General features: G+C 37.1%; 1 protein-coding gene across 8 annotated transcripts in view; it reads right to left on the reverse strand.

Moving 5' to 3' along the window:
- PTPRC (protein tyrosine phosphatase receptor type C) overlaps positions 1 to 21,675 on the reverse strand; it is a 126,064-nt gene that overhangs the window by 7,432 nt on the left and 96,957 nt on the right. For all 8 annotated transcript variants that reach the window (XM_047076720.1, XM_047076719.1, XM_047076716.1 and 5 more), the window contains 12 exons: positions 20,344 to 20,452; positions 19,599 to 19,633; positions 16,825 to 16,934; positions 16,286 to 16,376; positions 16,119 to 16,195; positions 12,136 to 12,172; positions 11,942 to 12,039; positions 11,102 to 11,227; positions 9,093 to 9,250; positions 8,733 to 8,868; positions 6,235 to 6,384; positions 615 to 705 (listed from right to left, as the gene is read on the reverse strand). In XM_047076720.1, the coding sequence (XP_046932676.1) occupies positions 615 to 705; positions 6,235 to 6,384; positions 8,733 to 8,868; positions 9,093 to 9,250; positions 11,102 to 11,227; positions 11,942 to 12,039; positions 12,136 to 12,172; positions 16,119 to 16,195; positions 16,286 to 16,376; positions 16,825 to 16,934; positions 19,599 to 19,633; positions 20,344 to 20,452 (1,218 nt within the window). The remainder of the gene's footprint in view (positions 1 to 614; positions 706 to 6,234; positions 6,385 to 8,732; positions 8,869 to 9,092; positions 9,251 to 11,101; positions 11,228 to 11,941; positions 12,040 to 12,135; positions 12,173 to 16,118; positions 16,196 to 16,285; positions 16,377 to 16,824; positions 16,935 to 19,598; positions 19,634 to 20,343; positions 20,453 to 21,675) is intronic.

The raw sequence follows: 21,675 nt of genomic DNA on the forward strand, positions 1-21,675 counted from the left end.
TGGGTTATATTTTCTCCATGCTAATTTTACTTTATGCCAATGAATAAAATTATAGTTTTATCAGACATTACCTGCCGATTCTTAAATAACAGAATTCAAGTATGGAAACTGTACATGCATTGATCTGTTAGATTTGATGATTAACAGTTTATAAGGTAGTTTCTACCTACTGTCAATCTCCCAGATAGAAGGAAGGGATGAAGAGAACACAGAAAGAAAAAAAGAAGTAATTTTTGCTACTGGCAATTACCCTGAAACAAACAACTGAAATTAACTAAAGATGAGAGAGAACTAGTAAAGAAGACTAGGCCTTTTTTTCTCCCACTGCAGAGGATACGTCTTTCTGACAACCCATTTCAGAAATAATTGGTAGAATGAAAATACTGAATACAGTCTATCCTCCAAAGTCCAAAATTCTTTGGAATTGGACTTTCAAAGAATTTGTTATAATTAAATATAAACAGACTCTTAGCTATTCTCTACTGTCAATCCAATGTTGAAAATTTGCTTCAACGTAATTTGTGTGCGTGCATCTTACATTAAGCAAGTCCAAAAGAGAGTTTAATTTTATCTAATACCAAAAAAAAAAAAATAACATAAAATGAACTACATACATGGAATGATGTTAGAATTCCTGTTTTTACTTTTATTTTGTTCTTGATTTCCAATGTGCTGTGTCCTCCAGCTCCTATACGAGGGAAGTCTCTGAGGGTAAAAAATAGAATGGAACACTCCTTTTAAGACGTAAATATTGCTTTTGTTTATTATTGTGACATAAGATGCTCCCTAAAGTATTTCATCAAGTTTTGTGAAATTTACATGCATTTCCCATAGTTCACAATTTTTACATTCGCCTCTGAATTTTTCCTTTTAATTGTTCAAGCATTTAATATGTATTTTTTTTAATTTTTTAATGTTTTATTTATTTTTTTTGAGAGAGACACAGAGTGTGAGCAAGGGAGGGGCAGAGTGTGAGGGAGACACAGAATCCGAAGCAGGATCCAGGGTCTGAGCTGTTAGCACAGAGCCCGACACGGGGCTCGAACCCATGAACTGTGAGATCATGACCTGAGCCGAAGTCAGTCGCTTAACCGACTGAGCCACCCAGGCGCCCCAGCATTTAATATTTTTGACATGGAAATTTTGAACTAAATATATACAATTATATAACAAAATATGTTTCCTACTAAAGAGCTGCTGAGAAGCAAAATAGCATGGTTTGTTCTTGTATAAGTTGAAGCACTATGCAGATGTTGATTATTATCCATATTGCAAGGGGTAACGGTAAATTATTTTTAAATGATCATAAATAAACTCTCCAGATACGGCATTCACAGGAGATTTGGCTCATGCTTCAAATAATTGATAATTGATTTGTTAATGCCTTCCCTACTGCTTTTCCTCTCACTCACAGTTGCTAATCAGTCAGCAAGACCTATCATTTCTGCTGGTGAAGCTCTCAAATCATTTTGCTTTTCTCTCTTTCTACTTAGTACAGTCCACTTTGATTTCTCACTTGAAAATGTCAACAGTTTCTTAACTGGCCTCTTTATCTTCAATCTCACTGGCTCTAATCCTCTTAAAACTTGAAACAGAGTCCACTGAGGCTCCTCAGAGGTCTCCCATCATTGGTAGGAAGTATTCAACCAATCCCTTTACTACTGCACAAAAACCTTAGGGAATGCACTCTTGATTGTCTGTCCCGCCTCACCCTTTGATAGGCCCCTTCCACTACAGCCAAACCAACGTCCTCAACTCCCCCTGGGAAGGGGTTGAATTGTCCTGAATCTTAGCAGATTCGCACGTGTGTTTTCTGCTTGGACTGCCCTTTCCCTTGTCACTCTAACTTCTACTTGCCCTTTAGCTATCAGTTTAAGTGTCCTTTCTTCTGAAAGGTCTTTTTACTTTCAGCCCTTTCTCCCCATTGGTCCTTAAATAGATATTTGTCAAGTGGATGAACAATCTAAACCAAGAGAGCTCATCATGTACAGTTTAGCAGGATTTTATACACATACAAACATATGTGCATGTGGATGTACATGTGAGTGTGTATATATATATATACATATATATACACATATATATATATTTTTTTAATATGGTTTGCTCTTTCAAACTAAATATGGCACCCTGTTTCAAACCCCGTTTATTGCTGTGTAACTGAATGAAAGAAAACCTCATCAGTGAATACTAGGCCCCTTGAACACTTCCATGAACTGCTTGAAAGCTGATGCCTTGGAAAGTATTACAACACTTTTTTTGCTCTTGTCTGAACAGTCACTCAGTGGTCTCTTCCCTCTAGTCAATACCCAGTATTATCGATAAAACTAATGGTTCGCCTTCCTTGAAGACATGGAGGGGTTTTCACACCTCAGTCTGTGCTTGTTTCAGCTGCTACGAGTCTAAGCCTCCCAGGGCATCCATATTCTCTAGAGCTCTACTACTAAATAATTACCTAAATGATTATCCTAAAATACAACAAACTCAATGTCTTATATCCCATCAACCAATGTCTTCCTCTCTGCCCTCTGGTGCTCATGGTCTGTTGTCAACAAACTGCCATCCATCTTAATGCTTTTCTTTCAATAGTCCCTTCACCTTTTTTCTGGGGAGGGGGCAGGTGCACCAAGTGAAACTTGAGTGTCCCTTGAGAACATCGCCAAAAATGCAGTAGTTCTTTAAAAAACAAACAAACAAACTGAATTCTCCCCTCATACCCCATATACATCACAGCGTGAAAAGATATGTGCTGTCGGTTTCTACTTGTAAACCATTTCTACTCATTTCTCCTTCCAAATACCCGACTACTTTGATTTTCCTGAAATCACGTCACCTTCCTTTAACCTTTTTTAGAGGCTTCAGGTACTGATTACTGGATCACCCCACCTCCTTTAGTTTCAGACTTGTTTAATTTTTCTCCCCAGGTCTGTCATCATTCTTGTTTACTTCTACATTGACAAGCATGATCTAGCCAACACTCTAGTCTCTTCACTTCTTAGCTTCTTTACCTCCTATGACCTTTCCCTCCACTCCTCTGCCATCCACTTTCTCCATTCTACCTTTTTAAGTTTCATTTCAAACGTTCATTTAAAAATTACAATTTCAACCATCCCATTATTGAAGATTACCTCTTTTCTTCCCTGTCATTTGTTCTAGTATCTTGAGTTTAGCAACGTGCAAGTCTATCAAAACTCCCCATATACTGTCCTTAACATTTTCTCTATGTGCCCAATGTCCTTCTGTGGCCAGTTTGCTCTTTGTCATCCACCACTGTATCATTCATTTGCAAACACCCTCAATTTCTTCACCTGGGACTTTCAAACTGTCACTTTAAGAAATCCTCTGTGGGGGTGGGGGATGGGCTGGGTGGCCCAGTCGGTTGAGCATCCGACTTCAGCTCACGTCATGACCTCACAGTTTGTGGGTTCAAGCCCAGCATCAGGTTCTGTGCTGACAGCTCAGACCCTGGAGCCTGCTTCAGATTCTGTGTCTCCTTCTCTCTCTGACCCTCCCCCACTTGCCCTCTGTCTCTCTCAAAAATAAATAATAATAAATAAATCAAAAAAGAAAAAAGAAATCCTAGATGGGTTTAACTCAACTATCTGCATGCACAGCCCCTGTTTTCAATGTTTCTGTAGAAAACAATGAAACCAGATGACTCTCTTTAAATTCATGACCATAAATTTCAACTTTCTACTTTGATATAACTATTTCTTTTTTTTTTTTTTTTTTTTTTTTTTTCTTTCAACACTTTATTTTATTTTTTTTTTATGAAGTTTATTGACAAATTGGTTTCCATACAACACCCAGTGCTCATCCCAAAAGGTGCCCTCCTCAATACCCATCACCCACCCGCCCCTCCCTCCCACCCCCCATCAACCCTCAGTTTGTTCTCAGTTTTTAACAGTCTCTTATGCTTTGGCTCTCTCCCACTCTAACGTCTTTTTTTTTTCTCCCTTCCCCTCCCCCATGGGTTCCTGTTGAGTTTCTCAGGATCCACATAAGAGTGAAACCATATGGTATCTGTCTTTCTCTGTATGGCTTATTTCACTTAGCATCACACTCTCCAGTTCCATCCACGTTGCTACAAAAGGCCATATTTCATTTTTTCTCATTGCCACGTAGTATTCCATTGTGTATATAAACCACAATTTCTTTATCCATTCATCAGTTGATGGACATTTAGGCTCTTTCCATAATTTGGCTATTGTTGAGAGTGCTGCTATGAACATTGGGGTACAAGTGCCCCTATGCATCAGTACTCCTGTATCCCTTGGGTAGATTCCTAGCAGTGCTATTGCTGGGTCATAGGGTAGGTCTATTTTTAATTTTCTGAGGAACCTCCACACTGTTTTCCAGAGCGGCTGCACCAATTTGCATTCCCACCAACAGTGCAAGAGGGTTCCCGTTTCTCCACATCCTCTCCAGCATCTATAGTCTCCTGATTTGTTCATTTTGGCCACTCTGACTGGCGTGAGGTGATACCTGAGTGTGGTTTTGATTTGTATTTCCCTGATAAGGAGCGACGCTGAACATCTTTTCATGTGCCTGTTGGCCATCTGGATGTCTTCTTTAGAAAAGTGTCTATTCATGTTTTCTGCCCATTTCTTCACTGGGTTATTTGTTTTTCGGGTGTGGAGTTTGGTGAGCTCTTTATAGATTTTAGATACTAGCCCTTTGTCCGATATGTCATTTGCAAATATCTTTTCCCATTCCGTTGGTTGTCTTTTAGTTTTGTTGGTTGTTTCCTTTGCTGTGCAGAAGCTTTTTATCTTCATAAGGTCCCAGTAATTCACTTTTGCTTTTAATTCCCTTGCCTTTGGGGATGTGTCGAGTAAGAGATTGCTACGGCTGAGGTCAGAGAGGTCTTTTCCTGCTTTCTCCTCTAAGGTTCTGATATAACTATTTCATATACTTTCCCCTTTCTGAAGCATAAGCTTTGCTTTTCTCTTCTTATCCCTGTACCCCTAAAAGTTTAACTGATGATCTCTGGCTTCATACCCTCTTTAGAAAAAGCAGGCAATTGGATGAGAAATGCCTCAACTTCCTATCACCAATTCTACGAACTGACCAACATCTCTACTCTCATCTTCTTTCTACCTTTATGCTTAGGTGGAATAATTTCACTGCTCCCATCAGTTATAGTCTCTGGGTTACACTCTCTCACTATGTCTATCTGCAAATCACTTTGACTCTTATGCCCAAAATTGTACAAAGGGAGCAAAATTGTACACAGAGCAAAAACCCAATCACATTTGTTCAGTGAAAGAAGTTACTCTTTCTTTTAGTGGCTTTACGTAAGAATGTTTAAATGGCATACATAAGTGTTTCCAAACGGCATATAGGGGGGCAAGCAGAGTTAGTGTACTGAATACGCTTGATTTATCAGCTGAAAGGGCAAGAAAATAGCAATTAAACATCCTTCCCCTCAAGACTACTCTGGTAGACTGCGAGTTCTTACACGATAGTACAGGTCTTCTGGTGGATTGTGTTACGTGGTGATTATTATATGCTTCACCTCCACCCCCCACCTCATCCTTACTTTGAGCCAAGACATTAAACAATTCTGCATCCGATTAAAGCATGTTCCTGGTCTTGTGAAACTCTCCAATTTGACCAGCTTGGCAGTTCACAGACAGTTTCAGTAAACTTGATATCAGTAGTGAAAGAGAAAAGGTACAAAACATTTTGTTTGGACAACTGAGCAATCCGGAGATAGCTCCACAAATTCTTGGAACGAGTGAACTACATCCTAGGCTGGCTTTCAGAGTAATTGCCTAATAAATAGGTTAGGACACATGTATTTATCCTTTAGTTTCTGTCTACCAGCTCCAGCCAGTTAAACTTCCTAAGTAGTCATAAACTCCTCTAATTATTTCCTTTACAAACCCAAACCAGATGTAGTTTTAAAAGGTGAGATGCTACATTGCCTTTGGCAGACCAATTTTGTGGGTATTACTATTATTTTGACACTTTATTTTATACCAGCTTAATGAGAAATAGTTAAAAGGGGAGGGCTGGGGACGCATTTCTAAGCTTAAACAAGTCTCCTGCATAACAGCTGTTATGTTTTAGGTATTTCTCTTGAACTCCCTTTGTCTTAGTTTCCTCATCTGTACTCCATTGATTATGGTGAGGCCCAAATTCAGGAATCATGCCGAATGCACACCCCCAGAAAATAGCCCTCATGAAAGTTAACGTTAGTAACTATTATTATTGCTATCACATCATTACCTGGAATTCAGCCTCTAGGGGAGACGGCTCACTGGGGGGATCTCTTTTCTTCATGTTAAGTAGATATGGATGTAATTCAGACAAACTCACTTCTGTTTCCCCAAATTGGTTGTATTCCACCAAGGCCTGGTGGATCAAGATATACTGTGCCTACAATTTCAAAGAAAAATATGGATAATTAATTGATAACTTCTAGTCTTATGAATCATATTGAAATAAATTCTGCATCTCTATAATTGTGCTCAGATTGGGACAATGTTTGTAAAAGAAAACCAATGCCCATAACATTTGAATAGTATGGAATTTGGCTCTCACAATTCTCTGGAATGTGAGCAAATTCCACTTCAGATCATTTTTGCAGAAAAAAAAAATAGCTTGGTACATAGATTAAACATATACTATGTGGTGCATAACTTTTATTTGATTCCTAAAAATTAGAAAACATTACCTGTTACTTCCTTCAGTGACCATTATTGAGCCAGTGAGTCAAATTACTAATATATAAAACTATAATAAATATCTAAGAGGAAAAAAATCAAATTGATACTCCATACAACACATTAGAAAAAAAAGCTTTCTAGAATCTTTTAAAATAGAGAAAATTATAAGGGGCGCCTGGGTGGCGCAGTCGGTTGAGCGTCCGACTTCAGCCAGGTCACGATCTCGCGGTCCGTGAGTTCGAGCCCCGCGTCAGGCTCTGGGCTGATGGCTCAGAGCCTGGAGCCTGTTTCCGATTCTGCGTCTCCCTCTCTCTCTGCCCCTCCCCCGTTCATGCTCTGTCTCTCTCTGTCCCAGAAATTAATAAACGTTGAAAAAAAAAATTTAAAAAAAAAATAAAATAGAGAAAATTATCAAAAAAACACAATACCCCAAATCCACATTTAACAACTCCCAACATTTTTATCATATTTGAATCCACTATTTTTAAATAAGTGACAAATTTGTGATAACATTCAAGCCTCTTCAACTACTAATGTTAGTTTCCTGAGTTTGACTATATCCTTTTAGCCCATTTACTTTTTCCACAGGAAATAATTTTTCCTTTTGTTCCTGGTTGACAATCTATTTTTATTCTTCTATAGTGACACCCGTGTATCTGTAAGCATTGTACAAATTTGTGTGCTTTTAAAAATTGTGTCAATTGGGGCGCCTGGGTGGCTCAGTGGGTTAGGCATCGACTTCAGCTCAGGTCATGATCTCACGGTTCGTGAGTTCAAACCCCGCATCAGGTTCTTTGCTGTTAGTGTAGAGCCCACTTCGGATCCTCTGTCTTCGCCTCTCTCTGCTTCTCCTCTGCTTTTGCTCTCTCTCTCTCTTTTGCTCTCTCTGTCTCTCGAAAATGAATAAACATTTAAAAAAATAATAATAAATAAATTAAATTAAATGGTATAAATAATATCTTACATGTTTCATTTGGTGACTTTATTCACTCTTTTTTTTCATCTGGACATGTAACCAGATAGATAAGTACAGACTAAGATTATTCCTTTCACTGTAGCATAGCATGCAATTGTGTGTCCACGTATTGTTTGCCCTTTATCCCATAAAGTGCTTCCTTTTTTTCCCTTTTGTTATTCTATCAATGTCGAATTTAACATTCTTTTTTTTTAAAGTTTATTTATTTATTTTGAGAGAGACAGAGTGTGTGTGTGAGCAGGGGAGGGACAGAGAGAGAAAGGGAGAGAGAATCCCAAGCAGGATCCTAGCTCTGAGCCCAGTGCAGGGCTCAAATTCACAAACCGTGACATGAGCCAAAACCAAAGTTAACCGACTGAGCCACCCGGGTGCCCCTAATGAACATTCTTGCACGTGTTTTTAGTTATGCACATTTATAAGTGCTTCCCTTGGGTATATACATACATGTGGAATTGCTGGGTCAAGTGCAGGTATTTTCAATAATAACCATCCCTTACAATTACTGGTTACATACTTGTGCCAGAGACTTGCCTATGCATTTTCCTTGGATTACCTTTGTGTCATAACTCTATAAGGTAAATATATCACTGTGTCCATTTTACAGATGACTTAACTGAGGCACAGAAACATTAGAAACTTGTGAAACTGTACATACCATTAAGAATTAACAGCAAGATAGGAACCTTGGAAGTCTACTTCAAAATCTGGGCTATTATTCACTCTACTACTCCGTGTCCCTAGCTCTAATTTTATGAGATGCTGTCAAATTAGTTATCAGTGTTTCTGTTTATTTTTTTTCCTTTCTAACATGTGTAAATGGTATCTTATTATTAATTTGTGTGCTTGTTTGTTCACATATATTTATAATCATCCTTCTTCTGCAGGACTTTCAGCCACTAACACGAAATGTTCCTAACTATAATTGGTGCTTATCAATTGATTTAGTTTTCATGAAATGAAAAGAAAACTATTTTCACTCAGTTGAGAAGAATTTGGATTTCTTTTAAGATCACCATTCCCACCACAAAAAGACTTCAGTCAAAAAGCAAAAGGGATAACAGTGATTGAAGGGGAGCACGTACCTCCACTTGAACCATCAGGCACCTCTGTCGCCTTAGCTTGACGACATAACCATAAACGTCCACTTTGTTCTCTGCCTCCAGGCCTTCTAGCATGGCGTCAATTCCAATATAAGTGCCTGTGCGTCCAACACCAGCACTGACAAAACAACAAGCAAACAAACAAACAAATAAACAAAGTGAAGGCATGATCACGGCGGGGAAATGAAAAGACAACAGGGGTGAAGCAGAGGAAAGGATAAAAGTCTCTCCTCACAGACTGTTTTCCAAACCAGCAATCGCCAAAGGGAAGGGTGTTCTCTAACAGCCCAAGAGGAAGAGTTGGGACAGCCCTGGTGCCGGCCTTGGGAGTTCTCCATGTACCTGCAGTGCACCACAATGGGGCCACTGAAGAAGTTGCTGAAAGCGTTCACTCTCCTTCTCAGCTTGAGGAGCAGGTGAGGATCCTCAGGAACCCCGTGGTCAGGCCAGCTGGTGAACTGAATGTGAGTCACCTCTCTTCCGGTTGCTTTTTCTTTTTTCTAGGGGAGAGATAATTTTTTCTCTGAGATGATTTTCTTGCAAGCAAATTTTCTGACATAAATAAGTGGGGGCAGGGGGGAATCCAGTATCAAAAACTCTTCATGCAAAGGTTTTCAGCCATTATTACATTTTTTCTTTCCAATCAATCACCAGGAGTTGAGATGTCATGCAGGGTGGCATGCACTAACCAGCAAGCAATAAGTTACCAGTGAGGTAAGCAAGGTGTGGTAAGTTCGTGGAAACTGCTGGGAACTTTCATGCTGCCATGCCAAAACCAAACAGCAAAAACAAACACACACACCAAAAACTGGGAGTGTGGGTAGGTGGAAAAAGATATGAAGTAAAGGCCATTCTCACAGTTCTTTGAAATATTTCCACTTGGTAGGCCAGCAAATTTTCTTCATGTGAAGAAAGTCTGATTAATTGTTCTGTTAATGCTATACTTCTTAGCATTAGAAAGGTCAGCTCAGACTGTAGAGAGACAACTGAGGAAACTCAGCCCCAGACTACAGCTCGTATTTGTCCCAACTTCAAGATAATCACTACAAGATGAGTAATTCATAGTTCTCTGACCTGGTGTGAAGAAGAACCACCTACATTTAGGTAACAGAAGAAACAACAAGACTTGGGTGGTTGTAATTGTCTGATGGGAAATGATTATGTTAATTAAGAATAATGATGAGACTAATCAATGCAACCAGATCTACATATTACCCATAAGTATGGATGGGGTGGGGGTCTCATGCCTAAGTCCATCATGTATTTAACCACAAACTATTGGTGGTGGAACCACTGTTCCATAGCCCTCTGTGGCCCATAGTAGTTAGTAATGCCATGGGAGCCTTAGAAGGCTTTGGAAGAAATATGTCATTGAAAGGGGTTGTTTTTGCATCTTTAAACAGCTTTAAGATATATTCACATAGCATAAAATTCATTCATTTAAAGTATAAATTTTTTTATTATATTCCCAGAGTTGTACAATCATCACCACTATCTGATTACAGAACGTTTTCATTACCCACTCCCAAAAGAAACTCTTACTGATTACAGCCATCCCTCTTCCTGCTTCACCTCCCTCAGTTCCAAGCAATCCTAACCAGCTTTCTGACTCCATCAATTTGCCTATTGTGGGGACGCCTGAGTGGCTCAGGCGGTTAAGTATCTGACTCTTGATGTCGGTTCATGTCATGATCTCACAATTTGTGGGTTCGATTCCGACATTAAGCTTTGTGCTGACAGTGCAGAGACTGCTTGGAATTTTCTCTCTCTCTCTGTCTCTCTCTCTCTCTCTCTGCCCGCCCCACTCTATCTCTCTCAAAATAAATAAACTTTAAAAAAATTTGCCTATTCTGGATTTTTCATAAAAACAGTATCCTAGAACATGTGAGGACCTCTGTTTTAACTATTATCTAAAGCCCTCCTGACTGTTTTTTTCCAAACTAACATTTTATCTTTACTACATAGTTAGTGCTTTGTATTTCTTACAGTAGTCTTTAATTGTGCCATGTGTATATTCTTTCCATAATGGTAATTAATAGACCTGTAGAGAATAAGGGCCATTTTACCATTCATTCGATAATTCAGTCATTTATTCAACACAGTTAAAGAGCTCTTTTCTTTATATGTCAAGAGTCATAGAATTATAAATACTTTTGATAGGACTTGGACAGACAGATCCTACTTTCACCAGTGATTTAACTCGACCTGCTGGCTTGTGTTCTAACCCAACTCCTCCTCCTATAGGTTGTTAAAAATAATTTTTCTTAGATATAATTTCTCACATTTAATTCCATAATTGTATTTTTAGACAAACTGTATGAAAATAAAAATATGTGATAAAACAAACTCACGTTTGTAATGTTCAACTTCTGAATGATATAATCTGGACACCTTTTGTGCTCGGTGATCTTTACCACAACATCTCCAAAAGTCCGTGTGCCCTCTTCCATTGACGGCCAGTATTCTGCACACTTGTTCTATATTTTAAAAAATATTAATAATTTTTGTTTTTCATTTAAACAAATGTATGTATTAAGGCTCTTTAAAAAACAAAACAAAAATCATTCATCTGAAATTCTCAAAATATTCATGTATTCTCCTTTAAGTACATATACACCTTAAGCTGTGATGGTTGAAATGTATTCCATTTCCCATTAATGGCCCTGATAGATTTCCTTCATACTACGTAGCCAGAGGATGATCTTCCCAGGCTTAGCTGCATATTAAAAGGAGATGTGCTCGGTTGTCAGCAGAAATGATGTGGTTGCATGTGTTTAATTTCAGGCTGGAGGATAGGGAGGCTTTCACGCTTCCTAAAGTCCCATTCCATGAATTACCACGTATCTGCCCAAGGACAGTTTTCTTTCAAGTATTCTCAAGTACTTGTGAAATCATTTCACAGAAATGCACTAAACTTGTAACAATAGTGCAAAGAAATAGGAGTCAAATGTAAGTCCAGCAATTAAGCAGAAGCACTTAAATTTTATTCATATATACATATATTTAGGTATGGACACTATTTTTCTACATGTGTAAAAAGTTCAAATCAAGTGTCATACTGATTAAAATAGAGAACTGTTTTTGTCATCCATCCAGCACGTGTGTGTGTGTGTGTGTGTGTGTGTGTGTGTTTTGAAATACGATTCAACACTCTCTTTTTCTAACCCCAACCTTTACCCTATGAATCCTACCCTGTTTCCTTCTTCACATCGAGTGACCATAACAATGACTGTGGCTTTCTGTTCCCAGATCATCCTCCAGAAATCATCAACAGTTTCATCCCTGGGACCTAGGAAGTAAATAAACACAAACTGATAAGAAATATCTTCTTAACAGCGCTATGAAACAATTTTCAAAAAGAGTGTTAAACTGTCAGATAAATTACCTTGTGCAGCAATGTATTTCCTGGGTTCTTTGAAACCCTGTTCAAAAAACACACAAAGGCATATCATTTACTGAACACTCAATTATTTCTTTATGTGCAAAATCATGAGTTAGAGGAAGTTAATTTAGATCCACCGTCTCTTGGTTGTGGATTTCTCAGGACATTTTCAAATCATAAGGGGGATTTTATTAACTCATGGTCACCCTTTAAACTGCACCAAACATGTTAGCACTTACAAACACCATTCGTGACCTTTATGTATCTTTGCTATATATCCAAAACAATTTTGAAAACTGGACTTCATCCTCATCGGGATGATGCAGCAATTTACAAAAGTAATCCAGACATTCTTATATTTTATGTCCTGACAACTCAGAGCACCGTCTGTTACAGTTTAAACCTTCTTACAAGCCATATTGTTGCTTTGGGGATTTTTACTCAATTTCTTTCAATAAATCATTGTGAGATATCCCCACACATCTACCTTTTAACTAGCGCTGGGATAGACCACCGATTCCCTAGACTCCTTGTCTGCCATTGTAGATAAGAGAAAGAGTGACTTTAATTTCATTACCTACAATGTTTGCTTTTTCCACTCCTATTACCAAGGCAAAGAAGGATGACAGAGGCAAATAAGATATTGTGCTAGTTTCTTCCAAATTATCTCATATTCCTTAAATTCACCTGAGCAATCAGAGAAGCCCTTCAGAGAGATAACCTTCGCCCATTAGATGAAATATTGTTACATGGGCCAACCTTCGCCCATTAGGTGAAATATTGTTACATGGGCCACAAGAATTCAGGATTAATGTTAGTAACTTCTTGAAACTTCTATCTCATGACATAGTATTATTTATACATTAGCTCATTCAACACTTATTTATTAACGGGCTACAATATGTCAAGTACCTATCTAAAAGCTGAGACACATTTTTCAGGAGGTCCTAGTTCTGCTGGAGACAAATAAGTAAAAGTCAATATCATAATTCCCACATATATTTGAATAGGAAATATAAGGGGTTTTTCTCAGAGATTATCTAAATCCTTATAAAATCTTCTGTCAATTACTTTACTTTGAAAAACAACGTTTGGAAGAAACACTATATACCAAAATAAAGTTTATCAATGCTAATTGTGAAAGCCTACAGAAGTCACCTGCAGAATCGGTTAAAATAGAGGTCAAAATTATGGCACAGTACTAGTAATTATCTTTAGACTATGACCTCACATTTTGTAACTGTTGCTTGTGATTATAAACAAGCCTTTGAGAATAATATTAAAAAGGAATGAAATAAGAAATGGTATAAGAATATCATAAGCACATGTCATTTGTTGCGTGGGATAGAGCTTACAAGGACAACAGCAAGCAAGGATACAAAATTGTCATGTATCAAACAAAGTTGATGGGAGGCAGGACATTAGTACAGGTTAAAGTGATGTCTTTAGGGACAGAATACTTGAGAAGAAAAGTCCCAGCCCTGCTTCTACTTGTAAAAATGTTTCATAAATGATCTGAATAAAAAATATTCTTAAATATTTTTTTTCATTTTACAGAATATGTGTGTAGAGGATTGAATAGCATTTTTCAAAACTCATATCTACTCAGAACGTCAGAGTGTGAGTTCATTTGCAAATAAGGTCTTTGTGGAAGATAAGGCTATAGCCCTCTGAGGCTGGGCTCTAAATCTAATGACTGGTGTCTTATTTTGTTTATGTATTTTTTTAACTTATTTTTGAGAGACAGAGAGAGAGAGAGAGAGGGAGGGAGGGAGAGAGTAGGAGTGGGGAAGGAGCAGGGAGAGAGGGAGACACAGAATCTGAAGCAGGCTCCAGGCTCTAAGCTGTCAGGACAGAGCTTGACAGGGGATTTGAACTCACGAACCGTGAGATCATGACCTGAGCCGAAGTTGGATGCTTAACCAACTGAGCCACCCAGGAGCCCCAAATGGCTGTTGTCTTTATAAGAGAAAGGAGACACAGCGCTGTAGAATCACACAGGGAAGATCATGTGATCATGGAAGCACATTTGAAGGTGATACAGGCACAAGACTAGGAAGGCCAACGATTGCCAGGAACCACTAGAAGCTAGGAGAGGCAAAGAGCAATTTCCCCCAGACCCTTCATAGGCAGCATGTCTCTGCTGACACCTTGATTTTGGATTTCTTGTCTCCAGAACTTTGAGAGAGTAGTTTTATGTTGTTTTAAGCCATCCTGTTTGTAATACTTTGCTATGTCGGCCCTAGGAAACTAAGATACCATGTGAATAAATAAATATATAAACAAACAAACAAACAAATTTAATTTGACCATTTTACCTACTCCACTAAAAATTTATATATTCATGTGCATCGAAATAAGCAAACCTCAGTTTCAATATCTTTCTGCAAGAAAAGCTGGTGAATTGCCTTATAGCATAGTATACAATTTGTCTACTATTTGACTGTCAAAAAAATTTTTTTGGCATTCTTCATATATTGCTGGTGGAATGTAAATCGGTATGACCCAGTGGAAGACCATTTGGAAATATCTTTTAAAATTGCAAATGCATATTCTCTTTGGCCTAGAGATTCTTCTTTTAGTATTTTATCCTAGATACACTAAAACCCATTGTAAAATAGTAAGTCAAGATTTTTCATTGAACCATTGTTTATAACAGAAGATTCTAAACACATTTAATGTCCATTAATATAGGCACTTATTAACTAAATTCGCAATACAGCTATACCATGAATGACTTATAAAATATAAAAAATGCAGACATTTTCTATGTCCAGGGTCAGCAAACTACAACTTATGTCTGATTTTGTTAAAAAAAAAAAAGTTTGGAATGCATTCACATTATGTATGGAATTGTGGCCACTAAACTTCAGAGCTAAGTAGTTGTGACACAAATGTTATGTCCTGGAAAATCCAAAATATTTGTTGCCTGGACTCTTACAGAAAAGATTTGCCAAACCCCGTTCTTGTAATGATATTATTGTAATGTATTGTATTGTAATTATTATAAGGATATATCCATATATATTTTTATTGTATCATTACTATATATATATATACATATATGTGTATATGTGTATATATACATATATGTGTATATATGTGATATACATATCACATAACTTTACAGGTTTATAAAGCATGGCACAGAAAAACGTGAATATTATGTTAACACTTTTGGATAAAGAGAAGATAACAAATGTTAGTGCCTTCGGACTGGATCAGTAAGAAACAATATAGAGGTTACCTTGTGTAGTAGGTGGGAGCATTGCACAAATGGTAGATTGGGTGGAAAGAAGCTATTTTTCAGTCTCCCTGTTTTTACACTGCTTATTCTTTTTTAAATGTGTGATGCATTACTTATTCAGCAATTATATAATAAATAACATTTTAAAATATTTTGGATAAATTAACCATATGCAACATTTATTTTTGGATAAATATGATGAACAAATGATCTGGGTCAATGAAGCATATCTCTGCTGAAATGCAATGTGATGTAATTGAAGAACAACAGGTTGGAGTCAGGCAGACCCGGGTTTGAATCCCAACTCAACTTTTTACTGATTGAATGAGGATAAGGAAAACTAATTAACCAGAGTCTCCCAGTCTTCACCTCTACAGTGAGTATGGTGCACGTGGTCAGGGCAAATGTGGGGCTCTTATGAGAAATACATATACAGATCATTAAGTCTAATATCCAGCACAATAGTAGGCACCAGAGTATTTTAATTATTAGTATCACTTTTGGTAGAGAAAAATTTTATAATATACCTAGCATGAATAACAAATAATAAATAACTATTCCTGTAGATATTAATGATTTTGTTGTTTATGTAAGTGACATGAGGAGTTTACTTCAAACTATTTCTAATAATATTTCTAAACTTTTGACATGACAAAGAAAGAACTGAATGGAATGTATAGATACAATGACAAAACAACAAAGACATAAAATAATCTGGCAGTTATGCGTTTTTACTCACGTCAATATAGCTGGCATTTATATAATTTGACCCTGCATCTCCATTTATATCAGAGAGTTCAACACGGTTGTAATCATCTGTTCAAAGAAAAGAAATATAAATAAGTGAAATAATGAATAACCAAGTAGCCTAAACATATAGAAATTCAATTCTCAATGGGTACTTACAAGGAAGGATGTCAACATAACGGTTTTTGTTCTGGTTAAAGGGTTTTCGAGCATCCTTGATGGAAAACTTGCTAAATACCCGTGGAATGCTCTGAAAGACATAATGGTCCTTTGGGTCATGGTAGATTCAAGAAAAATAATTTCCCCCTTGCCACTTACCATTTTGAGCAAATGAGACATCTTGGAACGTACTTCTTTTTTGCTGATGAACAAGTTGCATGGAGTAATTGAAATTAACATTATTAGGAATTATGCAAAAAATACTAAAAATGAATGATGGGCTACTTTGAGAATAAAGTTGTGACACAACTTTATAACTAGTAATGATAAAATAAAGAATTATTTTGAAATATTTGCCAGTTTCATGACTATGACGATCTCTTCTGGTCTATAAATATCTGCTGATAATATCTGCTTTGACTATGTTGCTAGATTACGTAGAATAAATTATAAGGACAAATCATTATATAATACATTTAAAATGGAATTTTCCTGATAATTGAGTAAATTTCTCATCACGTATCAGGAAGAGCACACACCTGAAATTCAGCCAGAAACAGTCTTCCTTCATCAGCAATCTTCCTCTTATAAGTTTCCAACAAAATATCTGCATGGATTGGCTCCACACTCATCAGTTGCTTTTCATCATCTTTAAACATATTAAGGATTCATGACTAGGGTTATGTCCATCTTTCAAGTGGTCATACAAATTTCATTAAATTTATCGCTTGGATTAATCCTTTGCTTCTTCCCTTCTCACACATACTACCTGGAAAGTCTCAGTCACATACAAAGATTCACCTATGACTTCTAAATGTTGTACTCCAGACCTCTTCTGGGCTTTATTTTAACCTTTCAATCTCCCAGATTTTCCAAAGGGTTATCCCACATGTACATCAAAGTCAAAATGCCCAAAGTAAAAATCATTTTTCCTTTACTCCAGTATTTCAAATCTCAGTAAACAAGATCACCATTCACAAACTAATTTAAGATGGAAACTTCCACAGTTACAGATTTCTGCCTCCCTCTCCATATCCAGTAGGTGACTGGGTACTTTCCATCCCTCTGCCAGTGGTCAGGTGCAGGCAGGCCTCCTCATCCTTGTAACTACATCTTCCCAAGTCCTCTCCTTGTCTCTAGATTCTCCCCATACTGATTTGTCTTTTAAACTGCTGCAAATTAGTTTTCCGAAATAAAATAAAGGCATGCAACTTTACTTGTTAAAAAAAAAAAATCTGACACTCTTATTAGTGTTTCATTGACTAAATGCTAAGGTTTGAACACATAACGTAATATAACAATTACCACACTTATTTATCTATATCATAGTTATTATTTTTCCTTTCATTATTTCCATGTTTAAGTTATCATGAAATTTTGTAAACAGACAAGTAAGAGAATATGATTAATATCCTTATACTCAAGACTCAGCCTAATTTGCTAATCCCTTTATACTAGGCTATGAACAAGTTGTGTTCATGTGTTAGGCCTCCAGAGTACGAAGCACTTTATATGGTATGCTTGCTTAATAACTTACTAAGGAGTAAGAATACATATTAACCATAAAGAGCTACAATTGTATATGGCTCCTGAAAAGCAAAGTTTCAGAAAATTATGCAAATATAAACTGCCACTCATGTAAAAAATGTGTTTCTCCTATTCACGTCAATGTTCTCTATCAGATGATGCAAGACGATGTCCATTAAGGTTGCACATTTGTCTTAGTGTCTGCAGAAATTTCCGTCCAAATACAACTATCAAATTGGCCATGTACAGTCACTTCTTTGGGTTGTTGGGAACCTCTGGTATTCCTTCGTTCTGAACTCAAGGCCACCTTTGAGGTTTTAGAGGGTTTGGGTAAGTTCTAATGCATGCCAATGGACAATTAGTATGAACTTTGAGATAAAATGCTTCTTTGACCCTCCCTAGTCTGCCCTGACACCTTGAAATTGACTCCCCTTCTCTGCTCAGGTACTTGTTACTCTTGTGCTCTTCATTCTTCCCTCAGGCTTTCAAAACTAATCCTCAGAACATTTCATCTCATTCATCTATGCATTCATTGACATTTATTGAATTCCATATACTCACATAGATACTCAGGATAGAGCAGTGAAATGAGAAAAAAAATCTCCTTACTTTCGCATCCCTAGCTTACATTCTAGTCACGGGAGGATAGTTAACAAATAAAATATATAATGCAATATCAAGTAGTGATAGATTTTGCATTGGAAAATAAAGTCAATGAGAGGTTCCAAAGAACCAACACTAAAGCTTTTGTTTACTGATTTGGTACCTGCTCTTGCAGAGGGAAAGCTTTCAGAGATAAGTTAAAACAAGACAGAAGAGTTCTTAAATTTCTCCTGTCTTGACTATGAGGAGACAGATCATTTTATTTATTGTAAACAGTTTCAATCTTTACCTCTATCCCCTTTAATGGATCAAAATCACATTTAAAAAATGAAAGAAATAATGTACAGGTTGAAAAGAAGGGGGAAAATGGAATTTCTTTTCCTCTCTTAAGTCAAATTGCATTTTTTTGTCATGTCCTTAAATGGGCCTTATGTGGAAACAGCCACCATCCCACCTTTTAACCTTTGCAGAGACTTGAGCACACTTACTACCTCTATCTCTATGTGACTTTTTGTCTACTCTTGTACTCCCTTATTTGTTGGTCTAATGTCTCCCCACAATCTTAGGTGACTCAGATGCCTGCCTTTCCCACTCACAAGCTTCTATCTTCTTTTTTTTTTTTTAATTTTTTTTTTCAACGTTTATTTATTTTTGGGACAGAGAGAGACAGAGCATGAACGGGGGAGGGGCAGAGAGAGAGGGAGACACAGAATCGGAAACAGGCTCCAGGCTCTGAGTCATCAGGCCAGAGCCTAACGCGGGGCTCGAACTCACGGACCGCGAGATCGTGACCTGGCTGAAGTCGGACACTTAACCGACTGCGCCACCCAGGCGCCCCTATCTTCTATCTTTCTCTAGAAGCATACACATTCAACCACTATGGCATTTACCAAGTTGTTGTCATATTTGCTGATACTTCTGCTTTCCTCTATTAGATTTTCAACCCTTTAAGAGCAGGGTCTGTGGCCTATCACTACCATATATTCAGCTCTGGCACAATACTTGCCATATACTTGGAAATTCATAGTACTTACTAATTGAGTAAATAGATAAGTGAATCTAAGTTTCTTCATTGTATCAACAGAGGAAGTCTAGGTTAGATAAAAAATGTTGAATTCTTATTTAAAACGAATAGATTCAAATATGAGGAGGATATTCATCAGTAAAAAACTGGTATACTTACCCCTTTCAACAAGTTCCTGCTGTTCATCTATATCACTGTGAAAATAAGAAACGTAAGTGTCTATATTTTTTAAGAAACATAGAATTCAATTGGGATTCGATTTATATTTAATGAATGTATTGAAGGAAGGAGGGAATGGAAGCAGGAAGGATAAAGAAAGAAGAAAGGACAAGAGAAGGGGAGACAGGAGAAGAAAAGGAAGGGAGGGGGAAGGGGATGAGGAAGGAAGGAGCTTAGCAGGGGAAAGAGGAAAGAATGAAGGGGAGGAGAGGAGATGGAGAAGAATGGAGGGAAAGAAAGAAAAAGGAAGGAAGGAAGAAACCAACCAAGGGTTGTCTGCTAAACTCAGGTAAGTGACTAAATTATTTTATTTTAAAATCCTTGTTTTTCATAAAATATGGTTGTTCCTGGCCCAAAGAAATACATATACTTCCCTAGATACTTCTTTCTTTTCTTTTTGCCTCTATCATTTCTACATCCTTTTGACCCACTTTTAACTAAAAGAATAAATACCTATTCTCTTCCTTTGTTATTATTAAAAAAAATCTATAACAGTATTACTGTAGAAAATGTTACTCTTTACTACAAACCAACAAGATGTTGTGAAGTTTTTGATCAAAAGTTCATTGATGAACTGGACTTAATGCTACTTCTCATTCTATACGTAACTGATTCTAAACTTGCCTCATAGATAGATGTTTTCATCATTATTACTACTATTTTTCATTTTTAAATCAACTCTTACCTGGACCTTCTGTTGCGCAGGTCATAGATTTTGTAGAGAACGAAAAGCAGGGCTAAGAATGTCACAATGATCAGAAATACCAGAAATGCAATCAATGCTTTAGAATTATCTAGAAATGAAACATAACACATGAAAGGAGATTATTATGTCAAATACATTGCTGGGTTCTTTGAATAATCACCTTTAACATACTTTCATTTTTCATGAAAAATTTCATTTTTTATTTCAAAATTTTATCTCAAAATTCAAAATTTATTCAAAAATTTCAATTTTTATTATGTCCATGTCTTTTGAGGCTTTCAAACAAATACATTTTTTAGAATGAGACCAAACACAATAAATTCCTGATATTGTATATTTTGCCCATATTATTCAAAACAAATAAAAACATCTTATATTTTAAGAAAGCAATTAGAATACAGAAGAGAAACTCTCCTTCCACAAAATACTATTCTTTTATGCGATACTATCATTTAGACTTAATTCTCTTTCTTTCAGTCACTCCATTTGGAAGGGATTAGAGAGGGAGTCTAGTTATTATAGATCTCAGAGAGAAACTCATTTGGTGTAACTTTATGTGCATAAGTGGATAGCCTCCCACAAAGATCACAAAGGCTTCTGTCCCACACAGGTAAACTTTCTTACCATTGAGGTATGAAATCAATTAACCGAGGGACAAAATTGTTTCGTTCTACCGTTAGGATTACTTATCCTGATGTAAATGTTCACCAGGGTTTAATGGGAAATCATACCCTCTTCTGGAGAAGGACAGAGAAAAGACAGTGTACTGGAAACATCCTTTGCCCTGGGGGAGTATCTCCTACTTTTCATTATACAATGAAAGGGCAGAGAGGAATGCAGTGAAACCAGGGCCTCACTTGGGAGCTAGACTGCTTCGGTTCCAACCCTAGCTGTACCACTTCCTAGGTGGGGCCTTGGCTAGAATCTTCATTATGTTTGTGACTCCATTCCCTAATTCCAAAAATGAGGTTAAATGAATTGATTTACAATAAACACTTGGCACGGTGTCTTGGACATACAAGGACTAATTACTATTCGGAAAAAAAAAAAGTTTTGAGTCCTACTGTATGCCAAACACTGATTTAGTTACATAAGATATCTCGGAGAACAAAACAAGGATCCGTGTCCTCATGGAAATGACCTACTGACACGACAGACACTTAACAGTGCACATAATAAATAAGCAGATGGTAACGTAGGTTAGAAGATGATAAAGACTGTGAGCAGGTGAGAGAGTTAGCTAAGCAGATATCTGGAGGCTGCCTGTTTGAGGCAAAGGAAGGGTAGGGCAAGAACCCACAGGTAGGAGCA

This window comes from Lynx rufus, unplaced genomic scaffold, assembly GCF_022079265.1.
Source record: "Lynx rufus isolate CCGP_SWC_20201006 ecotype Redwood Valley unplaced genomic scaffold, mLynRuf1.p SCAF_15, whole genome shotgun sequence".
Lineage (NCBI taxonomy): Eukaryota > Metazoa > Chordata > Mammalia > Carnivora > Felidae > Lynx > Lynx rufus.